Source organism: Marmota flaviventris, chromosome 4 (assembly GCF_047511675.1).
Source record: "Marmota flaviventris isolate mMarFla1 chromosome 4, mMarFla1.hap1, whole genome shotgun sequence".
In the NCBI taxonomy this organism is placed as follows: Eukaryota; Metazoa; Chordata; class Mammalia; order Rodentia; family Sciuridae; genus Marmota; species Marmota flaviventris.
In genome coordinates this window covers 6,477,269-6,500,713 of record NC_092501.1, presented here as the reverse complement: position 1 = coordinate 6,500,713, position 23,445 = coordinate 6,477,269, and the positions used below count along the sequence as shown (strand labels likewise).

The following is a 23,445-nucleotide window of genomic DNA, read 5'->3' as shown; positions in this document are numbered from 1 at the left end:
TGGAGATGTGATGGAATCAAGGGACCTTGTGCTTCCTCTGCATTGTTTGAAATTGCAAAATGAAAACATAACCATGTAGAAACTGTTAATTTCTTAAGTTCCCCCAAAAGTAAATGGGACAATTTTAAGTTTATTTATATAACTGCACATCTTATTTTATAAGGATCTGAATATTTTCCAATCTTATTAAAAACCATGAAACTATTTCAAAGACCAAAGGGTAGCACTGGATCAGAAGGCATATGCTTTTAGAATGACTGGTTAAATAGTAACATCACGAAACTCCTCACGAGTCTTCTGGGAGGATTGGGGTTCCCGTGGAAGGGCTGCACTTTTGTCAAAAGAGAACTTTCCTTTGGTTTCTTTTTCAAAAACTCTGTGTAGCTTCTCTAGGGAACGAATGTGAAACAGCTCCACAGCTCGTTATATCGTCTTGGAAAGCGTCTGAAGTTTGGGACCATCATGGCCTCCTTATAGACATAGGATATTTGGTTATTTGAAAAGCCATCGAGACAAGATGGAACATAGTCACTTGCCCAGAGATTGAAATTTCTAGAAACATGTTGACTTTTATCTGGGGGAATCTTCTTACGTCCGAAGCCCTGGGGAAGAATGACAAGATCAGAGGGGAAACATTCAAGATCACATAGTTTTGAGATTTGCAATGAAACCAGCTACATGATGTGTGTTATGTTTAAATGTACCCTGCGCCACCTTTCACAAAAGGTCCCCTTGGCCAGCCTGCTGGATTCCACAAACCTACACTGCAGCCTGGTAGTGTCTCGCGCTTTCCTGTGCTACCAGGGGGCTGGACTTTCAGAGACGTGGAAGGCAGAACCACAGTGAACCCAGCCATCAGTGCCCGCTAACTGGCCTCAGATCCCAGGGACCCCAGCAGATCTTTGCATCCCTGGTTGCCTCCTCATTACGCAGCAGGACAGATGCATCTTTCTCTAAGAAGATGGGAGGCTGAATTCCTTCCCAACCCCGGGTTCCCAGGAAGGAAACAGAACCTCTGTCTCTGCCCACAGGCTCACATGTTAATTTGTGACACCAGACACGGGAACCCGAGAATTACCATGTACTCAAAGTTGTACACTTGATTTTATCACAAGTAGGTGAAAACGAAAAAAGAAAACACTATGCTAACACAAAGGACCCAGAGGAGGCGGCCACTAGGTCACCCAGACTTCGCATCAGTCAGTGAGGGCTCTGTTCACAAGGGCCAGCAGCAGTCAGGTTTGCAGAGGGAGAAGAACAGCACACCTAAACTCAGACCATCGGAGCAGAGTTTATGAAGGGACTGCAGGTGGCCCCCTGTATTCTCGAGTCCTACAACCAAGGATGCAGGCAGCCAACCTCCAATTCAGCTGACTGTGGGTGGAAAATATATTTTTTTAAACTGAACCTGTTAGATGTATACAGATTTTTTTTGTGTGTGACATTATACCCTGAGCAATACAATATAACAATTACTGACCCTGCATTTACATTTTTTGAAGTATTAATTAACGTAGAGATGATTTGCAATACACAGGAGCATTGCATAAGTTACATGCAAATCCTACACCATTTATACCAGGGACTTGAGCAGGCTGATGTCTGAAGGTCTCAGAACCAGTCCCCGTGTATATTGACGGACGAGTTGGTGCGTGAGGGGGACCTGCAGGGGCCATGCAATGGCTCTAAGGTAGTCCACATAGACCAGCCTGTGGGGCCAGGGCCATGGGGGTAGGAAGCAAGTGGCTCTGGAGAGACAAACAAGATGCTGGATACACCAGAAAATGTAAGAAGACACAACAGGAACAACAAAGATAAGGGGGAAGAGCAGGAAGGAGAGCAGCAGGTAAAACTGCAATTATGTCCAAATAACTGGTGACTTTGTGACTAAGAAATGTGCTGGGACGTTCAGTAAGAATTCACAGAAAGGGGGGCTGGGGCTGGGGCTCAGGGGTAGAGCATTTGCCTAGCATATGTGAGGCACTGGGTTCAGTTCTCAGCACCACATATAAATAAGTGAATAAAATAAAGGTCTACTAACTACTTAAAAAATACTAAAAAAAAAAGAATTCACAGAAAGGAAGAAAGGGAGGGAGCAAGAAGGAATGAGAGAGAGAGGAGGAGGAGGGGGGATGAATCTACAACTGAAATTGCAGGATTTGGCCCTGTCTGGGGAAGCCAGGTCTGCAGCTCCGATGTCCAGGCGGAAGCCCTGGAGTGGCACCTCTGGGAGCGAGCGAGCCTAGCTAGAGCCACCAACAGCCCCAAGAAGGGACATGCAGAGATAAGCACTTTAAAAGACTTGCCTTCTCCTTGGGGAAGAGCTAGAGATATCCATTTATATAATCAGAATAACATGACGTTAATATATGTATTAAACATTTATACTTGAAGGTAACTACTAGCAGAAAAGCAACAGAAATCAAAGGGAGCAAATAAATTCAGCCAATCTAGCAAAATAAGGAGGGCGGGGGGGATAATCACGACCTGCACATGAGGGCTGGGGCTGTAGCTCAGTGGTAGAGAGCTTGCCTCACATGTGTGAGCACTGGGTTCGATCCTCAACACCACGGATATACATACGTACATACACAAAATGATATCGTGTCTGTTTACAACTAATATATATATATATTAGTACATTGACACACATACTTGATTTTATCATATATATGTATATTTTATATTTTATCATATATATGTCATATATATATATATATATATATATATATATATATATATATATATGACATGCACACAAGAAACAAGAAACATGAGAAAGGACAGAAATAAAACCAAAAACACAAGCTGTCATAATAATATGAATGGGTTAAATTCTTTCATAAAGAAACGAAGATTCCTGGATGTTTTAAAAAGCAATGCTGTATACTATTTATAATGGAAGACAAACCCAAAGCAATATCACTAAAAATGATGAAGACAAAGGAATGCAGCATAACCTAAATAACATTAGCAAAAAGGTGGTGTAGTGTCCTGGCAGACAGGTAGAGCCCAGGCTGAAGGCACTGAGGCCTGTCAGGAGCACTCCATGCTGGTGGGCGGGGCAAAGGCTGCCTGGAGATAAAACAATTGGGGTTACTGTGCTGAAAGACAAGGTAAGGCAAAACCAAGAATGCTTAGAAATTCAAGAATAATCTTAGAAGCAGAAACTGGAACATCAAGTAGAAAAATAAGAATAAGAAAGGTTGCAATAACAAGTTGGACATTAATAAAAAAAACTTTGTAACTCAAAGGGGAAATTATGCTCTTTTTAAACCCTGATAAAACACTTCAAAATTACAAAGATAATTTCTATAATTCAAAAATTCAAAATCACAGATCATACACTATAAACTTACTATAGCCCATAAAACTAAATAGTAGCAACATCTATCAACTTTGTTAGATGGCCTAACCAAATTCTAACCATCTAGAAAATTCAAAATACTCTATAAATTATTTTTTAGTTAAAATAGAAATTAAAAATTAGATCATAGACTATTTAGAAGCAAATAATGATGACAACTTAATTAGAAAAACCTTTGCAACATATCCAAAACAATAATCTGAAGAACATTCATGGTCTTCATAGATTAATTAACCAAAATTACAACTGAAAACATTTCTAAAAGAATAGCAAAATAATAGTATTTTTAAATATTTTTTAGTTGTAGATAGACACAATACCTTTATTTTATTTGTTTATTTTTATGTGGTGCCAGGGATTGAACCCAGTGCCTCACATATACTAGTCAAGAGCTCTACCACTGAGCCACACTCTGGCCCCCAAATAATAGTATTTTAAGAGAGATTATACCACTAAATTTAAAATGAGTTAGATATATTTTAGGCAAATACAACAGCAAAATCTACCCAAAAGGAGGAAGAATGTTTGAATAGATTAATTCCCAAAACAGAAAAGGAAAAAGTAGTTTTAAAAAACTTAACTCAAAAAGGCATTGAACCCAAGTAATTTCATGGGCAAATTCTGTCCAACCTTCTTTAAACTTAAAGTCTCAATGTTATGTAAACTATTCCAGGACACAGAGAAGGCTGAAAAGCTTGCAATGTCTTCTGCAAGACTCTGGTGACTCTGGTGAAGTGCCTGTGGCAGGATCCTATCTGAGCACTAACAAGGTACACACTCACACATCTGTGTGTGTGTGTGTTTGTGTGTGTGTGTGTGTGTGTGTACTGCAGGCAAAGCTCCCCTTCCATCTGAAAACCATCACTAGCAGTGAGTCATCAAGGTGAGATGGTCAGAAGGGAAAACAAGGGAGTGAATTTCATTTCTAGTTTTTTATAATTCCATGGTTTTTGAGTTCTCTTTTAAAGGCATGCTACTTTGGTGATTTAGATAACAACATTAATCTCTTCATTAGAAGAGGCAGGCTGGTGCATGCGTGGGTTCTATACTCAACACTGCAGAGGAAAACCAGAGATTGGGTGGTTGGTGCTGTTTTAGGTTAGAGCCACTTAGATTTAGTTAGGACACTGTAGACTGGAGGAAAGCCCATAGAGTTGCCATGGGGATTCAATGAGACAACATGAGATGCTGGCCTCTGGCAGTTTAAGTAAATGATGGCTATGACTAACAGCATGGTCCCCACCATCCTGGACTTTCAGGTTTGGTGAGGATTCCCAGAGCTCTCCTGACCACCTTCTACCTAAGGCCCTGCAGCCTTGAATGTGCAGTTAGGGACATGGAAGGACATAGGCATACCACAGTGCTACTAGGCACTAGGAATGTGAGTCCTCAAAATAGGGGTGTGTAAAATACAAACTGGAGTTTAAAGACAGCTTGGATTAATTAATTAATATATCATTAATAACTTGCATGTATAGATTACATGTTGAATTGATAATTTGGAGGAAATATTGTGTTGAATAAAATATATAAATTCTCGGGCTGGGGCTGTAGCTCAGTGGTCGAGTGCCTACCTCCCACGTGTGAGGCACTGGGTTCAATCCTCAGCACCCCCGCATAAAATTAAATAAACATATTGTGTCCAACTACAACTAAAATAAATTTTAAAAAATACAAACTCTCTTGACATATCTTCTTTTTTTTTAAGAATTTCTGTTTTAGTTGTAGATGAACACAATACCTTTATTTTATTTATTTATTTTTTTACGTGGAGCTGAGGATGGAACCCAGTGCCTCACACATGCTAGGCAAGCACTCTACCACTGAGCCACAATCCCAACTCCTCCTTGACATATATTCTGATAAACCTGTTGGTAGTTGAAAATATCCTAAGTCACAAATGCATATAAGCTATGCAGAATGTATGCATGCCTATAATCCCAGCAATTTGGGAGGCTGAAGCAGGAGGATTACAAATTCAAGGCCAGCCTCAGCAACTTATCAAGACCCGGTCTCAAAATAAAAAGGGCTGGGATGTGGCTCAGTAGTAAAGGGTTCAGTCCCCAGTAGAAGAAGAAGAAGAAGAAGAAAAAGCCTCTAATGTTATGTAAAACTTCCTGACTAACCTAGCTTAGCACTACAGGGCTCTGTTATGGTCTGGCAGTTTCCATGGTGAGGCTTCCCAACCAGACCTGCCTGGGGGCAGCGGCCGCCTGCTACTGTCAGTCATCCCAAGAGAGTGTGGTACCATATATTGATACCTGGGAAAAGAGCAAAGTTCAAAATTTATGTATGGTTTCTCCTGAAAGCCTATTACTTTTGAACCCCACCATTAAGTTGAAAAAATCAAACCTTCATAAGTAGAAAAACATTATTAACTTCACCTGTTTCTTTTTACTTACTAAAGCTCCAAGAAAACTTAAAATCACATACACAGCTTGCTCTATATTCCTATCACAGTGCTATTAACCACCACTAACAAGTGCTATCAGACTTCAAGTTCAACAATGACAGGGAACTCACCACCTGTAGAGAAAAGGTAACTAGGTACTCGGAAGTCCTTCCTTCTATTATGTTAGCTTTTCCCTCCTGGATCCCTCCTTGAGGACCCGGCTCTGTCATCCAGAGACATGCATGTTCCTCCTTCCTAGGACAGATCTTCACAAGAAAGCTCACAAGACACCATGTATGGGAAGGGCACTTTGGAAAAGCTTGAGAGGCACATTAACAGGACAGAAGGTTAGTGCAGACTTGAAAACTGCTGGCCACTTTGCGAACTCCAGGAGGCGTTTCTTGTAACCTGTCTGAGTCTTCTTGAAGACCCCACTCTGTTTGGACCCTGTTCAGTTTCCGAGATCAGTCTTCTGTCTCCCGCAGGCCTCTGAAAATCAAGAGCCCTGAGGCTACTCCCTGATTTATCAGTCATTTGGAAAGAAATACTCACAGAGTCAAAGTAGTATCCAGAGTTCTCAAGACTGTGACGATTGTCATGCACAGAGAAGGGGAAGTTGTCCTTCGCTGCTTGCTGGAAAGAGTGAAGGAGGAGATGGGAAGGCACACGTCAGAACTCCCCAGAACTCTGGGGCACTGTCAGACTAGTATGTGGCAGGAAGGAGGCCCGATGGGGCAGAGCGATCGCTCAGTGAGAGGACTCAACCCGCCCCAGCAACAGCAGGAACATGGGGATGTGGGTGTACGTGTCGGGGACCTGAAACTCAGCCTTACTGCCAATTTTCTAAAAATCAGAAAAATCCTCTTTCCAAACACCTGCTCTGGAGGCAGGGATAGGGAAAGCATTCAGGTTCACAAAATAAAAGCTGAAAAAGAATTTTGAGGTCACATGGACCAGTTTCTCTAACCAGTAAGGATCCCAGGAGACCAGAACCCTGGTCTTGGCAGGACTAGGCCCACGCCAGCTCTTCCCCATGCCGCCACAATGCCCTGAGTTGCTCATGAGCTGGCCAGGGAGGTGGACAGGGATGCCAATGACCCAAGAGCACCACCTGAGACGACTATAGGGAGCTCTGCTCACTGTGGTCTAGGAGGCAGCCACTCTTACAGAATATCCAGCCTGGCACAAGGACCCAACAGGAAGTGGTCACTGTGCAAGAGCCTTGCTAGGAAGAACTGCCGGCCAGAAGGCCACAGGGCTGCCCCTTGAGAGCCACAGAGCTTGCAGCTGCAAGCCGACTCACCTTCTCCCGTTTGTATATGGGTGGCAGCTTCCCGTCCACTCGTCCAGATGAGTGTGGATAATGAGGCTCTTTCAAAGTAGCACTAGTGATGGACTCTGGTGTCGTCTGCGTTAGTCCAATGTGAGGGAACTGGAAATCAGCACACACCCTGATTAGAGCTGGACCCCCCCAGACTATAACCAAGGCTTAGTGTCTCCTCTGTAAGGTGACTAAAGTGCAGTTTGGGTGTTTCTGGCATGCAGTGGAAATGGTATGATTTGGTAATTTTCAAGACAAAATAAAAATAAAATTGTAATAGTCCAGATCCATCCCTGCGGTTGTCTCAGGTTGTAGGACCATCCTGCTGTGTGTGTGGGAGCCTGGTGAGGAGGGTGAGGGCCTGGAGTGTGCACCTGCGCACTGGGAGAAGACACCAACAGGCTCTCTGCGATCCCCACTATTCCAGGAGCTCCCTCCTAGGATCCCATCAGAGGGATGGACCAACCTCCCTTCAGGTAGGCACGAAGGGGGCCTGAGACAAGGGGAAGGTGAGGGGTGAGGACGCTGACTCCCCACTGCTATGTGAGGCAGAGGATAGGAGAAGTCAAGGAGGGAAAAGGGGGGAAGGAGAAAATGAAGGAAAGACAGGATAAGGAAGGTTATTTGGGGTTGTCCTCAGCATCTCCCTACAAAGGGAAGAAAGGAAACAGGGCTGGGCCGAGGGGGGTTGTCCCAAACAGGGCCTCAGCAGATGCTCTGGCAAGTTGTGGGCACAGTGTGGTCCTTCAAAGTTGCCCTGAATCGGGGTGAGGGGCTCTGGCCTTTGTGTGCTCTTTGGCCATGGGATCCCTAAGGTGTTCTCGGCACCCAGAGCAACGGTCCTTCATCCCTGACGCAAGCATGACTGGCACCGGATGCCCCCGGGAGCTCACCCTAGTTTATGTGAATGGCACTTCTGAAAAGCAATCCCCAAAAAAATGAGCTTTGAAGTAGGGATCTCTGGGAGAAGAAAACAAATGGAAGCTAAAGCCAGCAAAAGTCAAGACCCGATTCCTCTAGGGAAGAAGAATCATCCCGTGGTGGCTGGGACCAGGCTCTAGGAGCAGAGGGCCCGAGCGCAGTCCAGCCCTCTCTCTCCTGCTAGGTGACAACTTTTCCAAGCCTCAGCTTTGTTTATCTGTAGAGTGGGATAATAATGCCTACTCAACAGGGTGGATTCGATTAAAAGAGAAAATGCATGTACCAGGTAGTGCTCCATCATGGTTGGCAGGTTCTCTAGTTGCTCATAGCTGTCCTCTTCTTTGTCCTCAAACCTAACGCCATTGCCTTGGGCCAGTCCCCCCTTCTTCCCTTTGGGAGTATGACATTGCTGTCCACCCTCTCAAGTCACAATACCACTGTGTATTCAGGAGGGTTTGATGAATGTCTGCCCACAGGTGTGTTCAGTATGTTACATTTGTGTAAAAAGGCCAGGGGGTCATGTTATAAATGTCATATATGTGAGAGGAGGGTGTGGAATCCATAGGAAGCAAAGGACACACAGTCATGGGTGGATCAGAGTGGAAGGAAGGAAGAAACAGAATGAGCCGTGTCAGCCATCACCATGGACGTGAGTAAACTATCCATGCACACAAAACCATGTGTGGTTGACAAGGACACACAGAAAGAGAAGAACTCCCTCTGAACATGTTTAAATGGCTGCCTGTGGGTGAGGGGAGGGGAAATGGGGGTCAAGGGCAATATACTCCTACGTGCCTCTGTGTGCACAAACTTTCCAGAGGACACACAGGGAACTGGCCACCAGGCCCTCTGAGGAAGGGCCCCAGGGAAGGGGTGACTTTCTCTCCACTGACCACCACTGTGCACTTAAGTGTTTCTTAACTAACTTGTGTTATTACATTGTCTTTTTTCAACAAAAAATAAATGTATTTGTTTCTGTTGAGAAATGTCATATATATTTCTGGTTTTAAAAACTCAAAAAATAAAGAAAAACGTAGGAAGTAAAACACCCCCGAGATCCTGTGGCCCTCTCCCCTTAACCCTTTGGAAACCATCCCTTCATGATCCTATGCAAATGTGCATCTATAGGCCCAGATCACTTGACATGATATGGTATGATACATACATGATATGATATGACATCATGGATGATTACTTTATCTGTATGACTTCCAAAAGCTGTGGATACCTTTTTATGTATTGGTACTTCAGGTTGCCTTCTGTGCCCTCTCTGTCACCTCTACTGCACCCCAGAGGACAGTACTGAGTGATCCCTCGTGTGATCACCAACCCGTATACACATGGAGCTTTACACTGCTTTACCAATACCACATGGCATCGGACCTGCTGCCTTACCTTGCTTTTGTCATTTAACATATATCCTAAAGGTTTTCAGTCAACTCACACATGTATGTTTCTAGTTCATTCTGTGCCCTATATTATAAATGTTTTTGAAGCTACATACAACTAACACCAAGGGGCTCCAGGCTCACCACCCTCCCTGTGGCTTTCCTTGGGCCTGGCTGAGCCCCTCTCAGTTGGGGACACCTCTTCTGACATCAGGAATGATTGCTCTCACCCGCTAAATGACGACGGACTTGAGTTCATTTGTATTCTGCCAGTCTGTGGACTAAATCGCTGTTTTAAAAAAATGGCACTAGCATTTTAATTTCCCTCTTTTAACATATATATTTAATGGCTATAACATGATAGCTATGAAATAAACCCTTCTGTTAGATATTGTAACTGTGAAATATAGCTTTTTAACTAGTTGGCGGTGAAATTTTTGCTGCATTCAATCACTCAATGACTGAAATATTAAATAGGAAAGTGAAAGTATGTGGGAAAAAGCCTTTGCTGTGCGGCGACAGCCAGATTACAACCAGCAAGGTCAACTGCAAAATGACTGTCACCTCTAATGTGGCAATTACTGTCCTCCCAAATGGGCTGCTGCTGACTCCAAGCCAACAATTTCTTTAATTTTCTCAACTCGTCTACGAGTTACTTTGGGAAACTTCCTGATCAGCAATATTCTTTTTATATTCTTAGGTGCTGACAGCAGAGAGGACCCATGCCAAAGATTCAAGTCAAACCCTGGGGGACAGTGGCCTTCCCCGAAACCCGGGCACCAGGCTGCATTCCCAGGCTCTTTACCGGAGCATGGAATGAACTTTCTACCCTTGAAATGCAGACTCTTGCTTTCTCTAGGCCGTTTGAAATGACAATGTGGTTGTCTCTAGACTCTTGCAGCTGAAGTGGCCACATGACCCAGTGAGCCAGAGGCATGAGCCTGCAGGCCCAGCTCCTAGGAAAGCTCTGGATAAGAAAGGGGCAGCCTTAGCCAGCGGGTGTCTTGTCTTTTTTGTCCTTTGAACTTCCCCTATTTTCTTTCCTGGGCTGTGGACTCACTGCCTGGAGTTGGAATAGCCCTGCACTAAGGATGGCAGAATAGAAGACTGAAAGGACCTGGGCCTCAGAGGACTGGGGGGCCCTGTCCCAGCCCTGCACCCTGCAGCCCTGCTTCTGGATTCTACTGTTACTTGAGAAACCGAAACCCTAACTGGTAAGATGCTACAGTTGGCTTTTTATAATATTCAGTCAAACATGATCCTAAATGATAGCTAAGTGATAGAGAAGTAGCAGCTACTTAGTTCGAGAAATTTGTATTTTTCTCTTTATAGGAAATTAGTGTTATATAGTGGACACTATTCCCCATTTTACTTTGGAGCTTCGAGTCAAATTCTTCCTAATCGCAGTCTCTTATTCTAAATACACTTAAACTGATTATAGATTTTTATTTTAATTCTACTTAATTTATTGTGCATATTTTCCATATATTACTTCCAATATCAGTGAAATGAAGCAGGGCGTGCATTTTGTGTGTGTGTGCACATGTGTGTATGTGTGTGTGTGTGTGTGTGTGTGTGTGTGTGTGGTGCTGGGGATGAAAGCTAGGGCCTCGCACAAGCTAGGCAAGAGCTCCATCCCCAGCCTTACACTGAGCACTTCTGAATGACTCATCTCATTAATCCCACCTTGGTATACTATGCTCCCATTTTACAGGTAAAGAAACTGAGATTAGACTATTTGTCTCAGTCCAAGGTTACATCTGACTAACAACAATCAGTTTTTTTAAAGACCCAAATTTGCCAAGGCCTTTCTATTTTTTTTTTTTTTTTTTTTTTTTTTTTTTGCTTTAAACAAACAAATAAAAATTGTAACCGTTTTCTGCATATTGCTGCTCTTGAAAAAAGTCAGCCAGCTTTTCCCCAGGGTTTGCCTCTCCCACGGGTGTTGTGGAGGGCACCTGGAGGACTTCCTTTTGTGAGTGAGCTGTATCGATTGGAAACACTTAGAATGCACACAGCAAAGAGCCAACAAGAGAAGCCGGGGTCTGCAGGGCTGGGCCGCCCGCAGGAGGTGTCCTGGAGGTGCCAGAAGAGTGGCCGCCCACTGGACTATGTCAGGGCTGCCGCAGGGGGCTCCTGCTGGCAGGTTGCCTTGAGCCCAGGGTTTGGGAACAACCTGGGCAACATTTACAAAGTGGGGAGGGGCTTGGGGCTGTGCTCAAAGCTGGGAAGGGAAGGTTTCCCAGGGACAGGGAGGGGTGATGTGCATTCCTAGACTCTGCCAGTTTCATGGGGTGGGCTAAGGGAGTCAGATACCAGCCGACAGGAGTCTGTTTAGGTTTCTAGTTTAATATGAACTCCTTCAACAGATACTTATCAAGTGTGTCTTGTGTATTAGATCAAATTCTAAGCTTTGGGGAAACATCAGCGAGCAAAAAAGATCAAGGCCCAGCCCCCATGAAGCTTCTATTCTAGGAAGCAGAGATGACTAATGTCCGTCACCTATCAAGGTGGGTAGAGTCTGTCAGAAGATAGATGTTGAGAAAAAAAAGAAGGACTAGAACAGGCTGCCTAGCGGGCATCTACACGGTCCAGCGAGCAGAGAATTTTACCCGCATTATTTCATTTAATTCTCCTACAAATGTAGAGGTTCCGGTTTCACTGAAGAAGGAATTGAGGCCAGTGGAAGGGGCTTGTCAAAGGTCATGCTGCTTTAGGAAGAAGGGGATAGGCACTCACTTCTGTGCCCAAGACCACATCCATGTGGTGTGAGGAGGTGTCCAGAGGGCACCGTCTCTCTTACCCATCTTCCGTCCTTGTCTGGCGGAGGGTTGAAGCGTCTCCCTTTGGGCATTCTCTCCAGGAAGCTGAGGGGGGCTGAGGTTGGCACCCTCACTGCTCCATGGCCCCAGAAGCTCTATACACTCGAAGGGCCAGGCCTTCTCTCCCTTCCTGGTCTCTCCCCCTCAGCTCTGCAGGGGCGGGGGGCATTGTTGCCATGGAGCGGGGCTCACCATCACAATGGGTGCACAAGTCTTCTGAAGCCCCTGAGGATTCCTGTCTCTGGTTCCTTGCAGGTGAGGCTCCCCAAAGTAGGAAGCAGAGAGCTACCAGGTCCCAGGGGAGGAAGTCCCAGGGATGGGTCAAACAGGGAAGGACAAGGTAAGGTAATCCTGGAGTAATGGCGAACACTTTGCACCTCCAAATCCTGGAACTAATACTATTTGAGTTGATGTCCCCATGATAACCCTTTGTCCAACCTCTTAGTTACCATCCCTGGGCAGAGGGTGATCTTGTCCATATCAGGAGCACTTCTATACCAGGTTCCACACCTGCCACTGTCTCCTTCCATGACTCTCTGTGTCCCAACACACTTACAGGTGCTCTGTCCTGCCTGCACAGCACGGAGGCCCAAGGAAGTAGCATTCATGAATAGTCATTATATGCCACGTGCTACACTAAAGGAGACACTTCCCTGTGTTTTTATTTGTTTTCCATGACAAATTTCAACCTTTATAAATGGGGAAATGAGGGCCGCCCAGCCAATGGATGGGGCACTGGAGGTCAAACCAAGGTGATGGGACAGTTCCAGAGCCCAGGAGCCTTTCCAAGGACCACCTGGCCTCCCCGAGGCTGCAAAGGCTGCTCCTGAAGCCTGGCCCTCCTCCCTGGGCCTGGCTGACACACAGGCACCACCTTGCTTCTGCTCCTGACCATGCTCGGCTGCCTTTCTCCTTTGCTGTCTGACAGACTCTCTCAGCTGCTCCATGGGAGGATAGAGTGACACCCACGGAAGCCTCTATCCCACTCTGTCTCTTCCTAAGAAATTATGTCCTTAAAACTCCCCTCCCAAATCACCTCCCTGGGTACTAACAGGAGTTGCTAAGGAAGTGAGATGGGAACTCGTCCTCTGCCAGTCAGACCGAGAGGTGGGCTCCTGGCTCTGAAGCCAGAGGTGCAGCAGGCCTGCTGCAGCTGGGACACTGAGAGCCACATGTCGGGAGAGGGTAGGAGGGGACAGAGCAGCTCTGCTGTGCTCCAGCCGCTGCGCCCGCCCCAGGCAAGCGATGCTGACCTGGGGGTCACGACCCCTTCCTGGGACTCTTCACCTTCAGCAGGTGCTGCCGCCTGCTCCCCAGTGCCGCAGTGGAACTCCTCCCGCCCAGCAGCACCACCAGAGTCCTGTTGATCCCCAGCCTGGCCAAGATTTGGTATATGGATTAGGATCAAGTTCAGCCGGGACAGGAAACCCAAAATAACAGGGCTTAAACACAATCCATGTTTATTCTCTCTGTCGGGCAGATCTGCCACATGATCCTCAGAGATGAGGCTCCCCCCCTACTTGTCACCACTCCGCCATCCCCGGAGAGCAGCTGTTACCTTGTGGCCCCAAATGTGACATCTGGATTCCAGGCAGCACAGCGGAGGAAGGGAAGTCCCAATATATCATGTTAGACCGATCCCCGACCCCTGGGCCAGGACACACACTTGTCATGAGTTTACGAAAGTCCCTGGCAGCTGCACACAACACTTCTTGTCATGTGACACAGCCTAAGCCACAGGACCACACCTTGCAATCGCCTCCAGTGGTGGGGACCAGGATTCAGCTATTCCTGCCCCTAGGGTTAATGTGGAATAGGCTTTGTTCTGGTGGGGTCTCTGTCCGGCTAGGAGTTCTGTCACCACCACAGGAGAGACAGAGAATGCATGTCAGAGGACAACCAGTGGCCCTGCCCAAAGGGCGCTCCCTAACCTTGAATTTGAATTTCCTTGTATCTTAGGGGTAAGCCTAACTTCATTCCTCACAGCAAAGTTTGCCAGCACAGCAGAAGAGGAGGAAGCCTGCCGTCCACTCTCAGCACCATGGCAACATGGCACCCAGAAAATACTTGGTCAATTTTAAAGCACTTTGCAAAAGCAAGAAGAGTGCATGTGGAAAAAACTTCAATGTCCACTAAGTTCTTCACTGTCCATTTTAAATAACTTGCCCATCGACCCCAAGATATAGGCTGATTACTTTTCTTTTGCATGTACCACCCACCCCCATTCACTGTCCATCCCCACTGTTCTGCACCCCCAAGCCCAGCTACAAAGACTGTATCGCCTATTCCTTGACCCTTTGGTCAAATTTATCCAGAAGGAAGGACCAGTGTGAATTGGAACTAGAACCCAGGTGTACTGAAGCCAAGGTCAATACCAGCACCAAACAAGGTTTGTTCCACTACAGTTCCTTGACCCTGTTAGATTATTGGGCAGTTACTTTACAGAGGATGCCTTTAATTCCCTTTCCTAATCTTTCTAAAGCAGGCCCTTTGAAATGCCCACACTCAGCCATAGTGCCCTCCAAGGTGAGCTCTTCTAGACCAAGGACCAATTGATTGACATTATGTGCTACTCCAGGGCTCTCTCCTGAAGCAAAGGCAAGGGTCCGGGTGGGATCCTACCAAGTCGAGGAGGCGGGGGTGGTACAGGAAGCAGCTGGTCCTGACCCTAGGGTTAAAGGTGAAGCCTGTAAGAGGAGAGGAAGCCATAGACCCAGAATCTAAAACCTAAAACCAGCGCCGTTTACAACACAGCATTTGTTATATGTTACCACCAGTCCCCACCAGTGGACCAAAACTCTTTTAGAAACAAAACCTCCTTTTTAAATATGTTGTGCATCTTTTAGTCTTATGCTCTGTTAAACCATGTAGATGAACACTAAGTACATTTCAATATCCTTTTGAATGGTTGTTATGACTTCTAATAAAGTTGTCCAAGAAAATCAAAACCAAATAAAGAAACCTTGGCCAGGAAAACGAAATAGAATTTTTCTTCAACTAGGAGTTCTCAGTCACAGATTAGGGTGGGGTTTGTTCATCGTTGGGGCTATAATTTTTCAGAGGTCAAGTGACTGGGCTGTACTTTGTGACCTGCTATTCTGAAAACACATCCTGCAGCGCTCAAGGAATTCAGACCTCAGGGCTGAGAACACAGAGGGTCAGGTGCGGTCCTGCCTCCTGCCTTTGCACGTTCTGTGTCCAAAATGGCCTGCCGGGGAGTACGTGCAGGGCAGCATGAGTGCATGGTGGGGCTTACCAGTTCCTTCAACAAACATTATTGCCAGTCCACTGTGGGCTAGCGTGATTTCTAGAAACACGACAGCAAACACCAAAAAGCAGTTCTTTAAAAAAAAAAAAAAAAGCAAATCATGACTTTGCAATGCATTCAATGACCCATGCCCCAGATTACTAATAAACCAAAAATTATTTTCGTTGAACTGTCTACAAGATTTTATAGCAAATTATTTTGCTCACTGTATTTTTTTTTTGATATGGCAGATTTTGTGTGCTTAGAATTTTAGATCTCTTTCATCCACTGAATTAAGGATTTCATAAAAGGTGGATATGTCTGTTTCAGGTCTTTCCAGTGCAATGTGCCATTCCTTGTCTTGATTAATGATTTGTCTTTTGCAGGAGATAAAGTGGTAGATTATCGCTGCTATGCAGAAAAGTTCTCCCATGGGTGTGCACATGTCCCCCCAGCAATGCACCCACAAACACCCAGATTCTATACACAGGCACGCTGTGTTTTGTCACACTACCAAATAAAATTGCATTTTCAGTTTGTGTCTACAAACCCTGGACAATTCAATAGGCACTTGGGGAAAGCCGATCCATTTGCATGTGGAGGGCTGACCCTCTGAGAAGTTCTCAGGTGTCTAAACTAAATCACATTTTGTTTCACCCTGCAAGAGTGAGTCTGGTTTCTTCCTGCAAGTAGCCCACAAATTGAGGGGACCCAGTTGCACTCACTTGGTCACAATATGGGGTTCCTATGGTACCAATGGAAACTGGACTGGAGGAACAGCATGTTAGTATGCTGTCTTGAGAAGTCCTCAGACATCAGTAATAGGAAGCAGTTTTTTATTTATCTTGAGTTGCAAACTCTTGGGAAGATCCACTACATCTCTCCCTCATCTTCAAGAGAGCAATTCCTGGCTCGAGATAAGTGAGACTATCTGAAAGACAAGAAGGATAAGATGACCAACCAGAAAGTCAGTAAATGAACCATACAAACTCACTGTAACCTTTATTTAAAAAAAAAAAAAAACAACTCTTGATTCTACTGACTCTTTTTTTAATTTTAATATTTTTCATAATGATTATATTATTGTTTATACTTTTTTTTTTTTTTTGGTGCTGGGGATCAAACCTAGGGCCTTGCACATGTAAGGCAAGCACTCTAATATCTGAGCTATAGCCCCAGTCCTTCAACTGACTCTTGACCAGCCTGACACCCCAAATTCAAATTCCATATAAAACTGTCATTGAAATTACTAAATATTTGATGTTCTGACTGACACACAAATTGCTATAAACTTTTCAAATGCATTCTAGAAAAGCTCCTGATTGATAATTTGGACAAATGGTCACGGCAAGCCGTGCTCCATGTGGCAACTTGTACTAGGTGCGGCAGTGATGGGTATGTGGATACAGTCCCTGTCCTCGTGAAACTGGCTGTGGTGGGGAGAGAGACATTACTGTACAGGTAACAGAAGAAAACTGGGAAAGGTATGGGGGCCTTCCAAAGCACGTGACAGGGACCCTGAGTGAATCTGAAAGGCTAGGAGGAGGTGAAGGAGTGAACCTGGGGAAGTGGAGGGAGCAGCCCGGGCAGACGGAGGCCTGATGGGAGGCCTGGTGCTGGGAGGAGCTTGGCTCAGTCAAATGAATGAGGCACATGGGGCTGGAGCAAGAGGCAGGCCATCCAGGCAGTGGAAAGAGCCGTGGACAGCACCCGGCCCTCTGTGACCTTGACTAGCACAACGTCAGTAGGAGGCAGAGATGCCAGGAGGCGGCAAGAGTAACTAACAACAGCAGGAAAAAGGAAGAGTTGAGCTTTGGCCTTTTGATGAAAAAAGCATCTTTTCTTCTGCAGGGTGAGAAATGAGACTCACCTAAGAGGCAGCAGGCAGGCTGAATGTGTTTGTTCCTTCTCTAAATTCTGAAAGAAAAAACAAAGACGGTGGAAATCACTGGTTCAATTCCTGCTTCTCAGCTTGCCAGAGTTTGAGGCCCATTTCCCCTTCTGCTTCTCCGTGTTTGTGAGGGTCACATGAAGACGCCGTCCCTGCTTCACCCCCTGGAAACACAGCTGCGTTTTGTCCTTGCATTTGAACAGGATAGTCCTCCGAAAACCCAGTATAAACGACAGCTGTAATTATGATTCAGAAGGAAGAGCCCCGGGATGGAGGACACCAGCCTCCAGAATCGCACCACAAACTAAATGTCTTGGAACATGACAGAAAGTTCATGTGTGCCTCACACCGAGCAAGAGAGAGGCAGGGGAGGAAGGGCCCCCGAATCGAAGAGATCTTTAACAAACCTCCCTGATTCTCTTATTTTGCACTATAAAACATAATGGAGATTTCATCAACTTGGCAGGAAATCGCGAGCTAATAAAAGAGCCTTGTTACAAAGATAATAAGAAGACAAAGTCATAAAAGAGACTTGGCTGAATTCTGGCTTCAGGCCTCACTCTCTCTGACTCTGCGGGGACCCAGGCTTCATCAACTCAGTTAATCGAGTGGATGGTCAGGCATTTGTCCTTTCTTGCTTTTGTTCTTTCTTCACATTCCAGGGCGCTTTGCCCACAGGGTGTGCCTCGAAAGGCAGATAGGAAGTGCTGTGGCGTGAAGCCTCACCGTGCTGTGCCTTCTGTACCCCTGCTGTGCCTTCTGTACCCCTGCTGCTTTAGCTCTGTGCCGTCCCCTGAAGGAGCTGGGCAGCCACCCTCCAGCCGGCTCTTCTTCCCTGGATTTCAACCTCCCCACTGGCTTCCAACACGTGGTCACCAAAATATCAGCTGCCTTTTCTCCCCTCCTTCCCTGGAATTTGGGACCCTCCTCCAGTTGTGGAGTTTCTCCCAGGCCTAGCCCAAACCTTCTGAATCAGAATCTACATGTTCACAGATTCCCTGGTGATTCCTGAGCACCTTGAAGTTCCAGCGGGGCCATCTTAGAAAGCCAGGACGTACACCTTCGCCATATCTGTATTCAATGCTCTCTCGGTTCTGGAAAAGGACCATATGGTGAGGGTGCCTTCAAGCACAGGAGACCTTGCACCTGCAGGTAAGCACCAAAGCCTGGTCTCAACCTGCTACCTTCAATTGGACAGCAGTCATTGGACTTTTTTAAAAGATTTGAAAGCCAAAGTTGGAGGCTGAAGGGTGAGTTTGCCCCGTGTGTATCTAGTAAGCTTTCCCTTGGGAACTATGAAACTCTGGGGGACACCATGGCCACCTTCCGGTGCAGTCTGATATGGACGTATCAGAAGGAAGTGGATAATGTGCTCCCCTGGGGGGTCCTCAGACAGGCTACTGCCCTGCACAGATACATAAACAAGCTGCAGTGTGCTTGTCTTAATGTTTAATTTAGATTGCTGCCCCATTGATTCAACTGTGGCTCGGGCAAATGGGACTAAACCAAATTCATGGTTTTGCCATGCCGTGGTCCAGCCGTTTTGACTGTACAAGAATGACCACATCAGGGCTGTGCGCCTAATTAAGCACTTAGTCAATAACCCACTCCCTCTGGACTAAGTCATTTGCTTTATCCATTGCGGGAATGAGATCAAGCTGGGCAGTGAATGTGAGTAATTCATGCAGGAAGAACTCATTTAAGGTGCAGCTGGATTGATTGGAATTAGTTATTGCAGGCAGCAAGAGAAAGTGGTTCCCTCCTCAGGTGATTCCAATACTCCTTTACAAATGGTCATGCAAGGTCTGAATCCAGATGCCCAGGACCACATGTATGTGAGGGGACCCTAGAGGGCCAGTATCCCAATGCAGAGGAGATCGTCTTGCCACAAGGAGCTCAGATACTTGGGAACAGGCTTTGCTATTGGTATGCATGGAGCTGGCTGCTGTATGATTTTTTAAAAGTAATTTGATGCGTCTAATTGTTCTGCGGTGAGATAAGAACACTCCATTTTATCTGAAGTCACAGGACAGCTTATTGACTGCACTGTCTTACTGCTGCAGCACATAATGGCATTGTTAGGGGAAATGTCAGCGAAGGCACTGGAGGGTGGAAAAACACGAAATCAAATTTCTCACATGACAATAGCTTGAATATCTGTTGGGCTTTTGCTTCCACTGAATATGGCTGAGCATTCTTCTCCAGCTGATTCGATCAGCCACGGTACAGTGTTTGTCCAGCCAACCTTGCCAGCAGTTACACATTTTAACAAGCCCCCTACTCTCCTGCCTCTCAGGAAGAGGTCTGGACCCTCTTCCCCACACTTCTCCTCCCAGGGAAATCAGTTTCCCAACATCCAGTGTCTATGAGTTCATGCTGTATTCTTTTATCAGCCATCTGCCAGGGTAGATGCATCCGCAAGACGTCTTCCTTCGCAGGCATAATTAGAAGAGATTCTCTCCTTTCGAATGTTGTGTTACATTTACATTCAAAGTTATTTTGCCTTCTCTTTGCCCTTGCCCTCAAGGAATTGTGGGAATTCAAGTTAATAGGCTTTTAATGGTTCTGTGATAACTGTGATTATAAACTGTGAATCAGATCAGGGGGAGCATCCAAGTTCAGCGGAATTTCATGCGAAGACTCCACCATTGCTTTTGATCCTTGGTGGAGATCAGTTTTCAGTGTTCAGACACCACCAACCTTTAAAAATAAATAAATAAATAAATTTAAAGGCACCTCATTTGCTTTGCAATTGCTTTGATAATAATTTTAAAGCCTTTAACTACAATTCTCCTTTTGATATGTTAGCAGTATTTAGAAACACATCCTGTTGCTAAAAATTAAATTTCAAAGTCTACAATTGTATTTCCTGCTTCCTTGTAGAGGGGAAGATGCTGAGTTTATTTAAAACACATGCAACACGTTGGGGTCACACCACACACACACACACACACACACACGCACACACGCACACATACCGCCTCCAACCTTTCACTGCCAAATATTTAGAAATAAATTTTTACTGTGTTCTCTGAACATATAATTATTGCTTTGAGGCTAGTTAATGAAAATACACTTTTCTTTGAAACATGTTGGCTCTACTAAATGAGCCTGTCCTTGTGAGTCCGTAGATGAATCGGTTGTGAGCCTCCTTGAAAAGAGAGGCATCTGATCATTGTTGCCAGATGTCTCAAGAAAGCCTGCCAAGCTGGGGCTAGAAACGCAGCCTTAAAATAGTAGGCACGTAATTGCACCATCAGCCAATTAGGGCCCTTAGAGCAAATTAGCTCTTGTTGCCATTGGCCAGAGCAGCTGCGACTTTTGCCTGGCTAGCCCAGGGCCATTCCCACAAGCCTCGCCTTCTTTGGCCAATTACTGCTGGCATCTGAAGAGGCCACACAGCATGGCAGCCCTCGGATTTAAAACCAGCTCCCTTCCCAGAAAAATCCCTATGGCCACCCCTGGAGTCCAGGCCATTGTCAAGGCAGAATAACTCCTGTGGGTAGAGTATTCCCAAATGGGGAAGGCCTTGGAAACCAGGGCTTGACTGCAGGGGTGCCCTAAGCTGCAGCACCCCCACCCTCTTGGAGACCAGGAGAATGAGAGTTGAGCAAGGAGCACAGTATTGCCTTCTCCATGAGCGGGTCTCAGGTTGGAGACTGCATCCCCACAATTTTGAAAGAGACATTTGAATACAAAGCAGTGGGGAGGAGGGGAACCTTCAAGGCGAGTCCATCTGTAGGGAACAAAGAGCACTGAAAGCAAGAAGCCTCTTCCAGCAAGTCTGGCTCCCAGAGCACAGGGCCACAGGACAGGGAGGGGCACTGTGCAGTTGTTCTGCCAGAAGTGGCACTGGGACCAAGAACCAAGAAATAACTATTGGCAGCAAGGCTACTAGTGGTAGCAAAGGCTCCCAAAATCCTTTATGATCCAGTAATTCTACCTCTGAGAATTTACCCCAAGGAAATACCCATGTATTTGCACAAAGATTTATCCCTGAGTATGCTCATTACAGTATTTGTTAGGAGGAAAAATTGAAACATAATATAAATGCAATTGAACCCAATGCAGTCATGAAGAATACGAAAGAATGGGACAGAAAAAATATATTGTTCCATAAAAGAGAAAGGTAAATACACATATAGAATGATCCTAGTTTTGTAAAAATTATATATAAGATTAGTGGAAAAAAATGAAGATTACACATTTACTTTAGGATTGTTCTTTTTTTCTTTATTGGGACTTTCCAAATTTCTAATAATGAATGCATTTTGCTATTGAGATCAGAAGGAAATTTAACTTTTTCATACTGGGTATTGAACTCAGGGGAGTTTTACCATTGGGCTACATCCCCAGCCCTTTAAATAAATAAATATGTATTCAGGGTCTTACAAAGTTGCCAGGGCTGGTCTTGAACTTGCAATCCTCTTGCCTTGGCTTCTGGAGTCTCTGAGATTATAGGTGTGCACCACCATACCCAGCTCAGCTTTTAAAAGAAAGCTTTAAAAAGACTTCTTTTTGAAAGAGACAGCGATGGATCAAGCAATAGATTGCCAATGTCTTGCCATCATTCAGGATCCAGACAGGAAAGCCACATAATTAAGCTGCAACATATACAGACAAAATCGATTACATCTGCTAAGAACGGAGGGCAAGACTGACTACGGTCAAAAAATGAACTTGCATCAGTCCAGAAAAGTGTTCTGCAGGTAATCCTCCAGATTGCCACCGGATGAGAGGTGTCCCTACTCTCAAGGACTCGCAGCCTGAGGAGTATGTCCCCATTTCCATGGGAGCATTGTCACTCCACCCCTGTGGTGGGCACAGAAGTTCTCCTGTCAGCTCCTTGGAACCCACTGTGATGAGTCTTGCATTATAGAAAGGGAGATCATGAAAAGCTTCAAGTCTGCTGAGGCATGACACTTGGCTTTGCCCCAGACTCTGAGGAGAGAAGACTTCAAGTCCAGCAACCAGGACTAGCAAAGCTCTGAGCTCCAGCAAAGCCTCTGATGAGAAGCTGAGGCTGGAAATCCGGGACCTCCCAAAATCTCTCCATGGGTTTCTCTGAACACAGTTTTGACACTTTCAAAGCTTCTGCCCTTAGGAACCAGACCCCCAAATGGTATATGTTGTTTACTTTGGAGGGGTGTGGGTGTGTGTGTGAGGTTGTGTGTGTGTGTGTGTATCCTCTCCCATATTGAAAAACTTTTGCAGCTTGTGACACAATTCTTTGAGTATCAGTACTAATTTTTATAATAATTATACCACCTGACGAATTCTTCCTTATAGGGTTTTGGGCAGGCTACGTGATCAAGGCCAGGGATGAGTGCCAGGGACTAAATCTTATTTATTTATTTGATATCAGGGATTGAACTCAGGGGCTCCTAACCACCGAGACACATCCACAGTCCCTTTTATTTTTTTTATTTTGAGACAGGGTCTTGCTGAGTTGCTTAGGACCTTGCAAAGTTGCTTAAGCTGGCTTTGAACTTGATCCTCCTGCCTCAGCCTACTGAGGTGCTGGGATTATAGACATGTGCCACCACATTCAGCCCAGGTCTTATTTTAAAGGGCAATCATGGGTTACTTGGAAGTAAGAGAAACAGGGGTATCAGGGAGGGTACTTAGTGATTGCCTCTCCAGCACCCCTCCTTCTCCCAGCAATGATCCCCATTTCCTTCTCACCCCCATCACCATTCCCTGTGGTTTAGGCAGAGCTAACTCTGCCACTTGCTCCCAGACCAGCCAATCAGAGCATTGCCTTCCCCTGAGATGGTTTGTTTACAGAACCAGCCCATGACCCAAATCAGAGCAAGGCAGACTTCATTCCAGAACTCTTACTGGAGCAGAGAAAGAGTCTCCACCTTTCCTGACGGGGCTGCTGTTTCTGCTGCCACCTTCCAACCCACAGCTCCAAGCCTTGAGAATGAGGCCCACTCAGGGGACCTGTGGGAGCCACGGAGGAAGCTCGGGTCCTGGCCACGTGGCTGGAGCTGCACCAGAAGCCAGCGGCTCCCATGAACTGTTCAGGACACGAGGCAATAGGGTCTCCTTCTTGCTGTCAAAAGAGAATTAGGATTGAGGGAGAAGTGGGTA

General features: G+C 45.6%; 1 protein-coding gene and 1 long non-coding RNA gene across 3 annotated transcripts; one reads left to right on the top strand and one right to left on the bottom strand.

Moving 5' to 3' along the window:
* Positions 1–389: 389 nt before the first annotated feature.
* On the bottom strand, positions 390–12,243 carry Tex36 (testis expressed 36). The gene is made up of 4 exons (XM_027929919.2): positions 12,193–12,243; positions 7,063–7,191; positions 6,312–6,392; positions 390–602 (listed from the first exon to the last, which is right to left on the bottom strand). The coding sequence occupies exons 1-4, from the start codon at positions 12,241–12,243 to the stop codon at positions 390–392; spliced, it is 474 nt and encodes a 157-aa protein (XP_027785720.2).
* Positions 10,289–15,173, top strand: LOC139705346 (uncharacterized). Of its 2 annotated transcripts, none has more exons than XR_011707214.1 (3): positions 10,289–10,603; positions 12,467–12,551; positions 14,171–15,173. It is a non-coding gene; the product is annotated as an uncharacterized lncRNA (long non-coding RNA). The 2 variants fall into 2 exon arrangements; XR_011707215.1 differs by lacking the exon at positions 10,289–10,603 and adding an exon at positions 11,814–11,899.
* Positions 15,174–23,445: the final 8,272 nt, after the last annotated feature.

Coding starts and splice junctions, on each gene's coding strand:
- Tex36 (XM_027929919.2), bottom strand. CDS start 12,243: ATGCCCAAAGGGAGACGCTTCAACCCTCCGCCAGACAAGGACGGAAGA. Junction 6,393..7,062: donor CCATATACAAACGGGAGAAG/GTGAGTCGGCTT, acceptor CACTCTTTCCAG/CAAGCAGCGAAGGACAACTT. Junction 603..6,311: donor CTGGATACTACTTTGACTCT/GTGAGTATTTCT, acceptor ATTCTTCCCCAG/GGCTTCGGACGTAAGAAGAT.